Genomic DNA, 13765 nt, shown 5'->3' on the forward strand with positions numbered 1-13765 from the left:
CCTATGACTATGAAGTTCATGTCACTCCTAAAGAACCTGGTTCATCCAAGAAGGTATCGGTGAATAGCAATGTGCGAGCCTTAGTGCAAGAAAATGGGGCTAAGGATGCTGAGATTGGGAGGATGAAGAAGAGGTTGGCAGAGGTGGAGACTAAGAGAAATGCTCTCAAAACTGAGCTGGCAAGAGAAAAGGAGAAGAATGATGGTATTCTTCAGGATATGCTGAAACTCCTCCAAGCCAAAAATCAAGCACCTGATCCTTCCCAGCCTTAAGCCTCCTAGCCTAGTGTGGATCAACCAGTGACCCAATTCGGGACTTTTTGTTTCTTTTGCTCATGTTTCCAGTATTTTTATTTCTTCTAATGCTTTGTGGTAGAATCTTATCAATCATTAATAAATTCATTGTTTTTGCTCTAACTGTTTGTTTACATTTCTTTGACGGTTAAAGTTTTAGCTTGATCTATGATGATTAATCCATGATTGTATTTGATGTAGCCCAGTGGCCATGAGTAAGTTTTAAAATCTGGTTATCTTACATATTTATGCACCTTTTCGATGATGTCAAAAGGGGGAAAAAGGTTGTTCTTTATACATTGAACAGTGATGTTTATAACCTAATATACTCGGTCCTTGATGATAAGTGATAAAAAGGAATAATATTTCTAACATTGTGTTGATGTTGAGCTAAGTTGAAACAGGTCCTAAGCTTATGAAAAAGTGCAGAGTTTGTCATCATCAAAAAGGGGGAATTTGTTGGCCCAAGTGAAGGTTTGTTTTGAAGATTGACAAAGGAAGTTCAGGCATGAACTAGGTTCATCTCTTATGTGCATAGAAACGGGCAGATTCGAGCATGTGGGATGCCCGTGAAGGAGATAAGCTTAAATTGGTATATTTGATATCTCCTGATCGAAAAGATTGCATAATTGATAAGGAGAAGGACTCCTTACTCAAAGAGAACACTATCCAAGATAGGGAAAGAGTTAGAAGTTGAGATCAACTAGAACTCTTCCACCAAGGAAGAGTAGCATTAGAACTCTAGTTATTTCTTCATCTACTAACTCTATAAATTGCAGGATGTTCTCACTTTATAGGTAATGCACAAACGCAGAAATTAAACGTGAATTGAGAGCAAAATAGCAAGGCTTTTTGCAAGTAGTTCGCGTGTGATTCAAGTGTGAAAACCTGAAGCTACATGAACCAGATAGAAGAACCAGTTCCAAGAGTCTGTCTTTTATTTTAGTTCAATTGTAGTAGGTGTTTTCATATTTTACCTTTGAGCTTTATCTAGAGGCAATTGTAACAGGTACTCAGAGTTTTCAAGTTAGAGTTAACTTGAAGTTGGCGCAAAAGTGGGAAGTTGTTTGCCACAACGGGAATAGAGTTAATCCTAGTTTTACAAAAGTGTTTTGTAAATACAGTTTTTGGCTCAATGATTTAGTGAAGAGTTTGGGGAAATCCTATTAGGAAGTAGGTCATAGTTTTTTCACCTTTTGAGCCAGGTATTTTCCACATAAAATACTTGTGTTCTTTACTTTCCACATATACTATTTCAGCAATAGTAGGTTAAGGAACACTTAGAAGAACCATATCCTTCCATAATAAGTTTAAGCGAAAAATTGGATACCACACAAATCACCCCCCCCCTGTCTAGTATTGAAGTTAAAACATCAAGTATGTTACCCTTCTTTCAAATCCAAATCGTTCTATATAAGAGTTTGAGTCAGGACTTAGGTTTGTTAATGATACAGAGATGTTTGCAATTAGAAAGATTACAGTTAGCCAGGGAGCTAATACAACAACAAGTAAGGGCACTAATTGAGAGAGATTTCTTGACAATGTGTCCATGTTTGAGGCCTATCAAATCGTGCATACCAGATGTGCAAATTTCCAGCTAAACACTCTAATATAGGAATATCAAGCACACCCCGTGAATAGCAGGCCATGGGAGAATCAGAAGGTGAAAGTATAAGTTTCAACATGTGATAGAAGCAAGGTGAAGGAGGGTACGAGGTACCCAGTTAGTGAAGATTATCAGTATTTACAATTCAGATAGAGAAATATAAGCATTATGAGGTACCTTCAACAGTAACAAATATATGTACAATTGGCCACTCGCATCTCTAATATGCCCTATGGGAGCTAAAATATATGGTTTAAGAGAAGGATGAGATATCAGGATCCAGTAACCCAAAATGGTGAATGAATTGTTAGTGTTAGATGACATTTCCAAAGGATATTGTAAACGTGATAATATTTCTCCTTGTGAAACACCCAAGTTTTGCACTCTAGAATAGTATAGTTAGATATGAATACTAGAATGTTCAGAAAATTCAGAAGATAGGCATTAGAATCATAGAAGGACAAATATTCACCTTAATATGGCTCTCGTCTCTAGTAAAGAGAGAATATTAGGTGACCGAAGAGCTAGTGAATAGAGCCAACGGAGCTAAAAGCAAAAGATTATTTTGTTGAAGTTTTCAGAATAAAGTGACAGATAAAACTATTAGTAGGAGAATAAGAAGAGAGTAAATGAAGCATTATGAGTCATATGTGATAAATGGGTGATAACGATAAATCAAAATATGACAGGATGGTAGAGTCTATAGTCAAGTGAAGGAAAAAATAATAGGTGACATGCCTTGAGACGATAAAAAGGTATAATCCATAAAGTCATATCCTCATTTCAAGAAATGAGTTGGTGACTCCAACATGATTACCATAAGGAAAAGTTAGACCCCCGAAGTAATAGAAATCAGTATGGGCTAGTGAACAAGATAAACTGAACATGAATAAGGGATAAGAAGATTTGATAATAGTCGACATCATGAGAATTTTAAAGATCGCATTTCGGCAATAATAGAATGGACAACAGAAGAATAACCTTTAAATGTCATTCAGGAACATGCTTTCCTAAAAGAAAACACTGTGAGCAGAGTTAATCTTAAGGGACTAAGTGTGCTAGTTATACTAGGTGTCACACTCGCGCGTAAGAAATTCAGTTATCCCTGGTACAGAAGGGTTACGGCAAGGCGAGTAAGGGTTATTGAAAATATGGAAAGACACCAAAGATGAAGAGGTAAAACATCTACATGTAAAACTTCAGAGCATTAAATGTTTGTACTACCCTTAAAGGGGAAAGATGATGTGATATGGTATTAAGTCAGATTCAAGTGGTTCAGGTAACTATGGAATGGTAAACGAAGAATGCAATAAAAATGCAAAAGGGGTGAGATTGAAATTATTCAAATTCGGCAGATATGTTACAACTCCGGAACAATATGCAAGCACGACGCTCAAGGAGAGGAAGTAAGGGTTCCTTCCCGGGATGTTATTGATAAATAAGTATGAATGAACACATGATACATAAGGAGCTAGTGTGATAGGTAAGTTAAGATAAATGACATAACCCAATAGAAATTACGCAAAATATAGATATGAGCATGGATTTATGAGTGGTTAGTTGATTCAGGAGGAGCCTAGTTATGGCTAGATAAGAGGTCTAACATAAATTAGTAGATCATGCAAGACAAACTCTGTGAAACCTAGTATAGAAAATTTAGTCTCGTAGATACGAGATAGTAATCCCGGAGAAATATTCAGATAGAAGTCAGGGTAGTAAAGGTACCATATAAGTGTTACAAAAATAAAGAGAGTGCTACTGGGGAGACAGTCAAATTTTAGTTCAGAAGTAACCCTACGAGCACTATGGTGCGGAGGTAAGTAACTAAGGATAAATATAGGCAAGTAAGAACATCAAAACTTCTGTCGGGTATACGATGTAATAAGCTTGTAGCTTTACAAGAGTTAGAGGGTCTTCCCTAAGTACTACTATGAAAGACTAGCCAAGGAAAAAAAGAAGAAGGCTTCAACCTAAGCATAGTGACTTGAAGAAGAAATGATCTTGGAACAACAGTCTCACTACAACATTGTATGCACTCCATAATAAAGTGGCACCTATCATGACCAATCAATGGGAAGTAAAATCAAAAGTAACATTCAAGATCATAGGAGTTGCATGAAATTCCAATATATGTGGGCACTAATATAAGCCAAGTATTCATATAACAAGTGGCAGAACGACCAGGAAAAGTAATTGGTTACTTTTAAAGAAAGCTGAGAAGGCACAAAAAGAATTATTTGATCAATGCCCCAGAGTTAGTTATGTTATGAACGTACTTAAGAGTTTGGGAGTGTTATCCATGCAGCATATATGTTGACATTCATATAGCTATATAAGACTCTGGTATAAATGAAAAGAAAAACTTGAGTCCACGTCACAGACAAAGGCTTGAATTGTTAGAAGGTTATATCATAGATGTTCCATAGCATCCACAAAAGGATAAAGTAATAACTAATACCCTGAGCCGCAGATCGGAAGATAGCTTAAGCCTACATAAAGGCTAAGAGAGAAGAGGAAACCAAAGAGTTTCATCAGTTAAGTAAATCAGGAGTCTAATTATTAGACCTAGATAATTATAAAAATCATTTATGAGAACACTGTAGAAATACTCTTAATATCATAGGTACAAGAGAGCACAACAACCATATTCTATAACGGCTCTACGATAAAGCCAGTTAGAAGAGTACCGACCTCATAAGAAGTCAGTATGAAGCTCCTACCGGATTGTGTATGCACCAGAGGTGCAAGTATTATAATAGAGCTTCAAGTTGTGGATGTGAATCCTACCTATGTGGAAAGAAGGTTATGAAAGAGATAGAGATATGATGCGAGATTTATGGTAAGTAAGGTAAAAGTGAAGAAGGTACGAGATACTCAAGTGTAGAAGGTTGTAAATAGTCCATACTTCAGGTAGAGTGCTAGAAGCGATGTGATTCAGTATTCATAAATGATACTAGTATCGTCAGTAGCATATCTTTCACCCTATGGTTTCCAGGTACCGAGAGGTCTAGTTAAGAGAGTAAATAAGAGTTAGAGACAATGTGATCTATCGCTTGAGGTTCTAGAATAATATAAAGAAATCTATGGTGCTAGCAAGTTAAAGGAAGGTTGCGAGTAGTATAAATAGATATGTATAGGTCGTAAGCTAAAGTATGGTAGAGCAACAAGGTTTTAGGTAGACATGAGTAAGGATAAGAAAAGGTGAGTGAGAAGGTGACGAGAATAGGTAAGGCCTCAAGATTAAGCCCATCAAAATAAGAGAGTTGATGGTTCCCATAAGTAATAGAAAGCTTTGTATAACCTGAATGAACTCGGAAGAGTTTAAGACTAGGAGCATTTAGAAGAGATGGAATGCTTCTATAGTAGTATAATAAGGGTATAATTGTTTTAAATGATAAGCGGATGACATTTAGGCCTTCGATTGAATATTGATTCAAAGAGAAGGGTTTTCATGAATTGTATGGGATTAGAATACCCCCTTAAGATGGATCACATTGGGATGCTATGAAATACAGTTATTGAAGTATAGTAGCATCCCTAGGTGGATCGGGCAAATAACTTCAGATGTTCCCCGATGAAACGTGAACCCGAATGACAATGTATTACATAAGAGGTTTCAAGTTATCAGTGGTAGATTAAAGATCAACATGAAGGTGAATCAACAATAGTTGGATAAAAGTTACAAAGTTGAGATGAGATTAGTCTATCATTCTTTAGATGAATAGTAATAAAGAAGCATTAAAGGACTTAGATTTATAAATATAGGATAAGCAGTGAGAGAGTAACCTGGAGTTAGGTAGCAAACCTCGGTAATAATAAATTAAATTTAGAGTTATGGTATAGTATGACCTACCTAGATATAGTAAGGCCAAAAGCATAGACAACCGAGACTATGAAACAAGATATAGCAATAGTCGTAAGTTTGATAAAGTACCGAGCAAAGAACTTCAGTACCCCTATAGATGCCTAAAGGGACGGCTTGTCATAGTTCTATATATGTTCATAAAGTGAGGTCTAGAGGTTGGCTAAAAGTTGGAGGAAAATGGAGAGAAGTGTCACATATGCGTACATACAAGGACAAAGTCGTACAACCTGCATGCAGAAGGTAGCAACAGTTACGAGATTGGAAAAATTCCGACCACAAGTCATAGTGTGAGAAAGAGGCCTAAAAAGGGAATGCTCTAGCATTTAGATTTATTCACAAAACAGTTGCCTAGATGGCAAGGATAGTATTGAAGTATTCGTAAGATCTATGGGTTATGAGACTGATAAGCGCATCAGTCAATATTCGAGGACGAATGTCCCGAAGGGGGGGAAATGATGCTATACCCAATGTTTTTGTATGTAAAAGTATGTCGTAAGTCATTTAATGTAAACTCGGGAGTGAGACCATCTTTGAAAGTATATAAAGTAAGTTAATCATATTACCTTGGAGGTTAAAAATATTTAAGATCATGAATAACAAGTACCAAGAGGGTTGGAAGGCTTAGAAGCTAAATGAATCAAAGAAAATAAGTTTCGTCGAAAGTCGACAAGTTGGGATGTTATAACATGTACTTTTGGGATGAGACTAGTGTGCATAACATGATAAGGAGGTTATATTCTGAGTTATTTTAGTTGTATGATATTCGTGTATTGCGTTTTGAATTCAAGCGAAGTATGGAACAAAAGCTGACAAAGGTCATCAAAATTTACATTCATAAATGTGTTGAAAATTAGGTTAAATATATCTGAGCTTTTCTCCCAATATACTTTAAATTAAAGGATGATCCACCTACCAAATTGAAAATCTACGAATCTAGTTTCTAACGCATTAAATCGTTTGTAGACACGACATCGAAGTAAATAGGTATTTGCATTTTTGCAAGACTGCATAGGTGACAAGTAGGTGTGTCACCTACTTGCTTACATGAAAAGACGAATATGTCCCAAAAGGGGCTAGTTTGGGTCGGCCAAAAAGCCCTTTTAAGGTCTGATTTCCTTCATATATTACACTCATTATATAGCAAGAAAAATAGAGATAAGCCCCTGCAAACTTCTCCCAAAAATTTAACACAAACCCCAAAATAATTTTCTCTTCTTTTCAAGTTCTAGTTGGAGGAAAACCTAAGGGTTGAAGAACCAAGATAGGAGATGAGATATTCACCAAAGAAGGTAAGTATACTGCTCTCTCTCATCCATTTTTTCTATTGTAAAGGTATAGCAATTCGTTCAATAATTGTAAGAACTCACAGAACGATGATTCAGAAGCCGTAATTTTGAGTTATTCAACTTATAGTGGACTGTTTTGTGGGTTGTTTCGTGTTTTTGTTGGGTTATCTATTTTGATGCTATTTTATGAAGTTTTAGAGGATAAAGGATGTGGAGAAACACCACATAATGGCAGAATGGTAGGCTGGTCATTTGTCATTATGTTTTCAGGTTGTTTGACACTATTATGGTTATTGTTTTATGTATGGAGTGATTAGGGTGTGTGGGTTCTTTTGTGGTATTTTGTGATGGAGACAATGTTGGAAGATGTTGTATACATATTGTTATTATTGTGTTCTTGTTGTTGCTGGTGTTATGTCGAATTGGGAGGAAGTAAAGATTATAGGCGAGGTGTTGCCCTATTTATTATTAAATAAGCTTGTCGTTCGTTGTTGTAGATTAAGGTGCGACAAGACGAGTTCAACGTGGTTATTGGACAGATTATGATATGGTATGTTAAGTCTAAACCCTTCCTTTATTTTGGCATGATCCCATAACTACATGTGTTTGATAATGAGACATAAAGAGAAGTTCGTATTCCTGAACTTATGTACATTATCCTAGTCTCATAAGTTATAATATTCTTCCTTATTGAGACTTTATATTCAGTTAAGTATTATCTTCTTCCAGTCCAGAGAATATATATATATATATATATATATATATATATATATATATACGCACACACACACAGAGTATTACAGTATTTTCACCACCATCGAGCTATAATCGGTGGGCATGCTTCTATTGGGCAGTAAACTCTCTCTCTCTCTCTCTCTCTCTCTCTCTCTCTCTCTCTTATATATATATATATATATATATATATATATATATATATATATATATATATATATATATATATATATATATATAGTATTACCGTATTTTCACCACCATCGAGCTATAATCGGTGGGCAGGCTCCTATTGGGTAGTATTACAGTATTTTTACCACCATCGAGCTATAATCGGTTGGCAGGCCCCTATTGGACAACCTCTTATCAGATGGTAAGTTATATACGAGCCTACTATGATCGAGCGCCATTGAGCAAGTTGAGAATGACTGAGATACAGAGCCTAGTGTGACCGAGCGCCTATGAGCAAGCCTACGACGGCAGAGCAGTTACACATACCGAGCCTTATAGGTCTGGACAATTATTTTACTTACTATATTGAGAGAGTTAGGTTAGTATCAGCATGTAAGCATATCTTCAGATTATCTTTGACTCCCAGTTACTTTCAATTATTATATTATCAGTTCAATTTCAGCTTTCAGTTATTCTATTACCTTACATACTCGGTACATTATTTCGTACTGATGTCCCTTTTTGCTGGGGATGCTGCATTTCATGCATGCAGGTCCTGATAGACAACTAGATAGATATTCCCAGTAAACAAAGTCAAACATCAGCTTGATTGGTAAGCTCCACTTCCTCCGAGTTACCAGGTCTAGGCCTTGGAGTCTATTTTATATATACAGGTTTGATAGATAGGTCGAGGCCATGTCCCGACCATAATACAGTTCAGTTATCTCTAAAAGCTTGTAGACGAGTCCTGTGTAATTCCTTAATCAGTATTGTGGCCTTGCCAGCCCTGTGTATACTTTCAGTTTGGTATTGTTGGTTGGAGAAATTCATGGCGGCCTCGTCGGCCTGATAGTTATGTGTATGAGCTTTTGGGTATGTTTACCCCTCAGATGAAAGAGACGTTATTTTTAGATGATTTAGAATATGGCCTCATCGACCTATGTTGAGAGTTACCCCTCTAGAGTTCACAGTTACAGAGTGGTACACTCGGGCCGAGTATGGCGTCGGGTGCCGACCACGCCTCTTCAGGCTTGGGGCGTGACAAATTAATCTGTGCAAAATATATACACGGATAAAACAACAAAAATACAAGTATGACCTTGTATTTTTCCTAGAAGCCTATGAAAGTAAAGTATCTGAGGATATAATTGTAAACTCATAGCCTTTTTATTTTAATAAATAAATAAATAAATATTTAAATAATATCTTGTATATCCAATTTTAGTACAATAAATCAAACACACAATAAAAAATAATCCCTACATTATTAATCACTATATTGCAAATTCCTACAATATTAGTTCATTATATCTTGTTTTCTAACCAAACAAGGAGGTTTCTCAGAATTTTCCCTAAATTTGTCTTAGTGATGACAGTGATGGCATGTTTATGAAGTAAACTTATAGTCCGTTTGGCCAAGCTGCAAAAATCAGCTTATTTTGAAAAGTGCTTTTTTCAAAAATACTTTTCTTAAAAGTGCTTTTGGTAAGAAGCAGTTTGTATTTGGCTAATTAGTTTGAAAAACACTTCTGAGCAGCAATTAGTGTTTGACCAAGCTTTAAAAAACTGCTTCTAGGTGTATTTTTCTCAAAAGTGCTTCTCAAAAAAATGTTTTTGAAGAGAAGCTATTTTTTTCTGCTTCTGCTTCTGCTTCTCCTCGAAAATACTTTTTTTCTTTCCAGAAGTTTGCCCAAACACCTCAATTTGGAAAACACTTTTGGCCAAAAATAAGCTGGCCAAAAGGGCTATTAATCTCTCTAATTATGGGTAATTTTTGGGGTTTCGATAGCTTAATAGGTGTGGAGAGTGCACTGTACACCCCCTTTTTGTCATACGGTGAATCTGGCAAATATTAAATCGGACAAAACCCTACCCCAGCAAATCATCTTCACATTCAACTAAAGACAAACAACATTTCATCATCTTCCCCCATAGTTTTGCATTATCAACCCCCTTTCTCTTATTCTACAAACTCCACAATCACACCACCTCTTCTGTTCCTCTGCCAAAAACCCACCATACAAAACACAGCTTTTTACAGTTTCAGACCCCACTATAGTCCAATGTCTATAACAATGTACTGAAAACCAAGATATCAATGTCCTGTCCTAGCTAATGGACTTAGACAGACCCCATCACCGCACCAACTCTACTACTACTACAACCAGTGAACTTTTCATCTGCTTCACTTCTCGTCTTTCTTCATCTTCAATGAAACTCTCCAAGTCCATTCTTAGCCCAAGCCATGCTCGTGACACTCCTCTTTCTCTTTCCACTTCCCTCAGCCGTAGGCTTAAAACCAATGGCAGTATCAAAGGTGGCCAGTCCCCTATGTTTCCCTGCACTAACAAGAAACGTGGGTCTAATTTTGAAAACCCAGAACCTTCTTCTCCTAAAGTAACATGTATCGGTCAAGTGAAAATGAAGACCAAGAAAAAAGTAAAACAGACACGTAGTTTGTCCAAAAGAAGAGGCGATGGAAGTTTCAGGAAAATTGAACAAGCCCCTGCTGATGTCTTGAATCAAAGGTGTTTAAGTGTGCATCTTCAGCCACAACAAGAATGCGCGGCACATAGAAATCAGAGATGGGTTCATCTGCCATTGACGATATACGAAGCTTTGAGGGAGTTCAGCTGTTTGTTTCCGCGTCGTTCGTCGTGTTTTTCGACGAACGAGAAAGAAAAGGAAGAGAAAATTAACGGATCTAAGTGTGCTTTTGGTAGATGGTTAGTTGCATTGCAAAATGGGGAAGCAGAAAAAAATAGAGAGATTGAGTTTGTGGTAGCTAATAATGGTGAAGAAGAAGAGAGAATTGAGGAAATGAAAAGTAGAATGAGGAGTTCAAGAAGGCATGTGTTTGACGATATTGAATTTAAGGATGTTGAGAGAATTATTGAAATGAAGGAATTAGGAGTACCGGAGGAAGAAGAGAAAGCTAGAGTAAGCATTTGCGTTCCGCCTAAGAATGCTTTGCTTTTAATGAGATGTCGATCTGATCCTATGAAAATGGCTGATCTTACTAATAAATTCTGGGAATCACCTGTTCGAAAAGAAAATAATGAAAAAGAAGATGAAAATAAGGATGAAATTGGAGAAAATGAGCATGTGGAAAAAGAACTACCAGATGCAGAGAAATGTGAGTGGAATAATGAGCTTCAAGTGATTGACAAACGGTGCGAAGAGCCGGAGGAAACCAGTGATTCAGTAGATCTTGTGGAAAATGAAGAGATCTCAGAATCAGTAGAGATTATGGAAATGGAAATAGAAAGTAGTAAAGACGAAGAAAAGCTCAAGAGCAGTGAATTAGAACCCGAACCAGAGCAAGAAGATGAAGAACAGAGTGAGATAAAGCCACTTATAGCAGAAGTAAACTCCATTGGACAAGTAGAAGAATCAACTGTAGATCAAACAACAGAAAACGTTGAAGATAACCAAATCCCTGAACCAGAGAAGGAAGAAGAAGAAGAAGAAGGAGGCAGCAGTCAGAGCTATTCATCATTTTCAGAAAACTCTAGCGAATCCAGAGAAGATAAATCGGAAGCAACAGAAGAAGAAGAAGAAGAAGAAACATTCAACTCTACCATAACAAAGAAAGAAATGGAAGAAACACTCTTGTTGGAACACATTGACGAAGATGCAAAACAGGAAGAAGAAGAAGAAGAAGAAGAAGCAACAGCAAAATCTGATGATGTAGAAGTTGTGGGGACAGAAAAGAATGAAGTCAAAAAAGGAGATATAATTAAATCAGTTCTACCAGATTGCTTGCTAATGATGATGTACGAACCAAAATTATCAATGGAGGTATCCAAAGAAACATGGGTACACAGCACCGACTTCATTTTACCAGAGAGAGAAAAACAAGCTAAATCAGTGAAGAAAAGGATTAGCATCGATTCTAAACCTCCGCACCCAGCGCAGGATAACAGGAGCGATCAACATCTGCTAATACCGCCGAGGTCTTCGTGTTGCCTGCCGGCGGTTGGCGTTCCGGCGATGTCCATGGCGACGATGATAGAGCAGAAATTGGTGAATGCTGTGGCTTACGAGCCGTTCGTGTTGACGAGGTGCAAGTCGGAGCCGATGAGGATGGCGGTGGCGGCTAAACTTGCGCCGGAGAGTTGTTTCTGGAAGAATAGGAAGTTTGAGCCGCATCGACCCGCTACATTCGGAGTCGGGTTTTGAGCTACCCGAATCGACAAGATTATACGCTGTGGTTGGTGGTACCGGAAAACCTTAGTCTTGCACCAGTGCTCAGGTTGTACATTTTCTTTTAAACTTTTTATCATTAATGAATTATTAGTAGTAGAAGTAATCCTTTTTAAGTTTTTATATTTTTGGGTATTTCATGATTGGATTCAAGATTATGTACTGATGTTGTAAAAATGAATTTTGCTCATTGTAATTTAATCGGTTCTAATAAATTAAGCTCTTTCATGTTTTTGGTTTATACTTGATTCTTTCAGATATTTACATATTGTTAATTTTAAAAGATTTAAGTATATAAATATTCTCTTATTACCAGTTAATAAATTTGAACTTTAATTGATTTAACCAATAATTAGTTGCCTTTTCTTTTATTTTCAGTCTCCAAAAAGTATGAAAGAAATAATAATTATTCAAAGAAATGAAAATTGGGACATGGGTTTGTTAGGCTGGTAGATGTGAGGACAGAGGAGATTTTGGACTTGATCCAGATTTAGGCAAATCCTATTTAATTGTGTATTAGACATTTATAAATTTCTAATGTTTGTACAATGATTGTTTAAAGAAAATGTTGCCACTAAACAAAAATGCAACAATAAAGTGTGACACCTAAACTTAATGTTTCAAGCACTAATTATTGTACTAAGTATTTTTTTTATTGGAATTAATCTATATGATAGTACCAAAACATATAGATAGCTCATACATACATGAAGACATTTTTAAAAGGGACAGCCTGGTTTTGTATGCTAATCCGTGGCTTGTTTATATTATCATGTGACAGTCCCTTGTTTATTATCATGTGACACACTGTCACTTACATAGCCAGTTTCCCAACTTAAAACAGATCTATAATTTGAAATTAATAAATGGAAGATGAACAATGTTATCTATTATCTTTTTGTAGCAATAGATTTAACCTTTGTATTTATTATAGTTTTGAGAATGTATATGCTTTATTTGGTGCATGTTGTCTATCTTTTAAAGTTTGTACACTTATTAATTCCTCTCTCCGTTTCAATTTATGTGAATCTGTTTTACTGGTTACAAAGTTTAAGAAAAAATGAATACTTTTGAAATTTGTAATCCTAAACAAGTCCAAAGGGGCCAGAGTAGTTGTGTGGTTATAAAAGCTCATCACTAAGAACAGAATTGTAAGTTTAAGCTAAATCGTTAACAAATTTAAAAAGAGGTCATTCTTTTTTGAACGAAAAAAAAAGAAATAGGTTCACATAAACTGAAACAGGAGGAGTATCTTTTATTTTTTTCTTAAACGTATTGCTTATCGACGCTTTACTAACTAAAGAAGTAAGAGTAACATTGAAAAAAGTAGTATAAATATTTTTTGTTTATTAAAATAAAAAATATTTTGAAACAAATATTTTTTTCTTATTAAGAAACTCTTACCAAAAAAAATATTGCACAAGGGGGTTCCCTTTCCCATTTAAAACGTGAGGGGTATTGTTTCCCAAGGCTAAAGGGGTAAAGTGATTTTGACTCTTAATTACACTAAATTTTGTTTTGTTATTGTTGTCGTTGAGGAGGAGGGATCTTTGAGCTGTTTACTCATATTTGATCGTGACTAGGGATAATTATGGTTCGGTTGGAT

The 13765-nt window shown here is 36.1% G+C and overlaps 1 protein-coding gene across 1 annotated transcript; it reads left to right on the forward strand.

Moving 5' to 3' along the window:
- The first annotated feature begins 9733 nt into the window (after positions 1 to 9733).
- Positions 9734 to 12400, forward strand: LOC107812341 (uncharacterized). Its single transcript, XM_016637401.2, has one exon. The coding sequence runs from the start codon at positions 10069 to 10071 to the stop codon at positions 12133 to 12135; it is 2067 nt and encodes a 688-aa protein (XP_016492887.1). The 5' UTR covers positions 9734 to 10068; the 3' UTR covers positions 12136 to 12400.
- The last annotated feature ends 1365 nt before the right edge of the window (positions 12401 to 13765 follow it).

Source organism: Nicotiana tabacum, chromosome 8, assembly GCF_000715075.1.
Source record: "Nicotiana tabacum cultivar K326 chromosome 8, ASM71507v2, whole genome shotgun sequence".
Classification (NCBI taxonomy): domain Eukaryota; kingdom Viridiplantae; phylum Streptophyta; class Magnoliopsida; order Solanales; family Solanaceae; genus Nicotiana; species Nicotiana tabacum.

Bases quoted from the DNA above. Each gene is read 5' to 3' on its own strand.
- LOC107812341 (XM_016637401.2), top strand. From the start codon at position 10,069: ATGGACTTAGACAGACCCCATCACCGCACCAACTCTACTACTACTACA.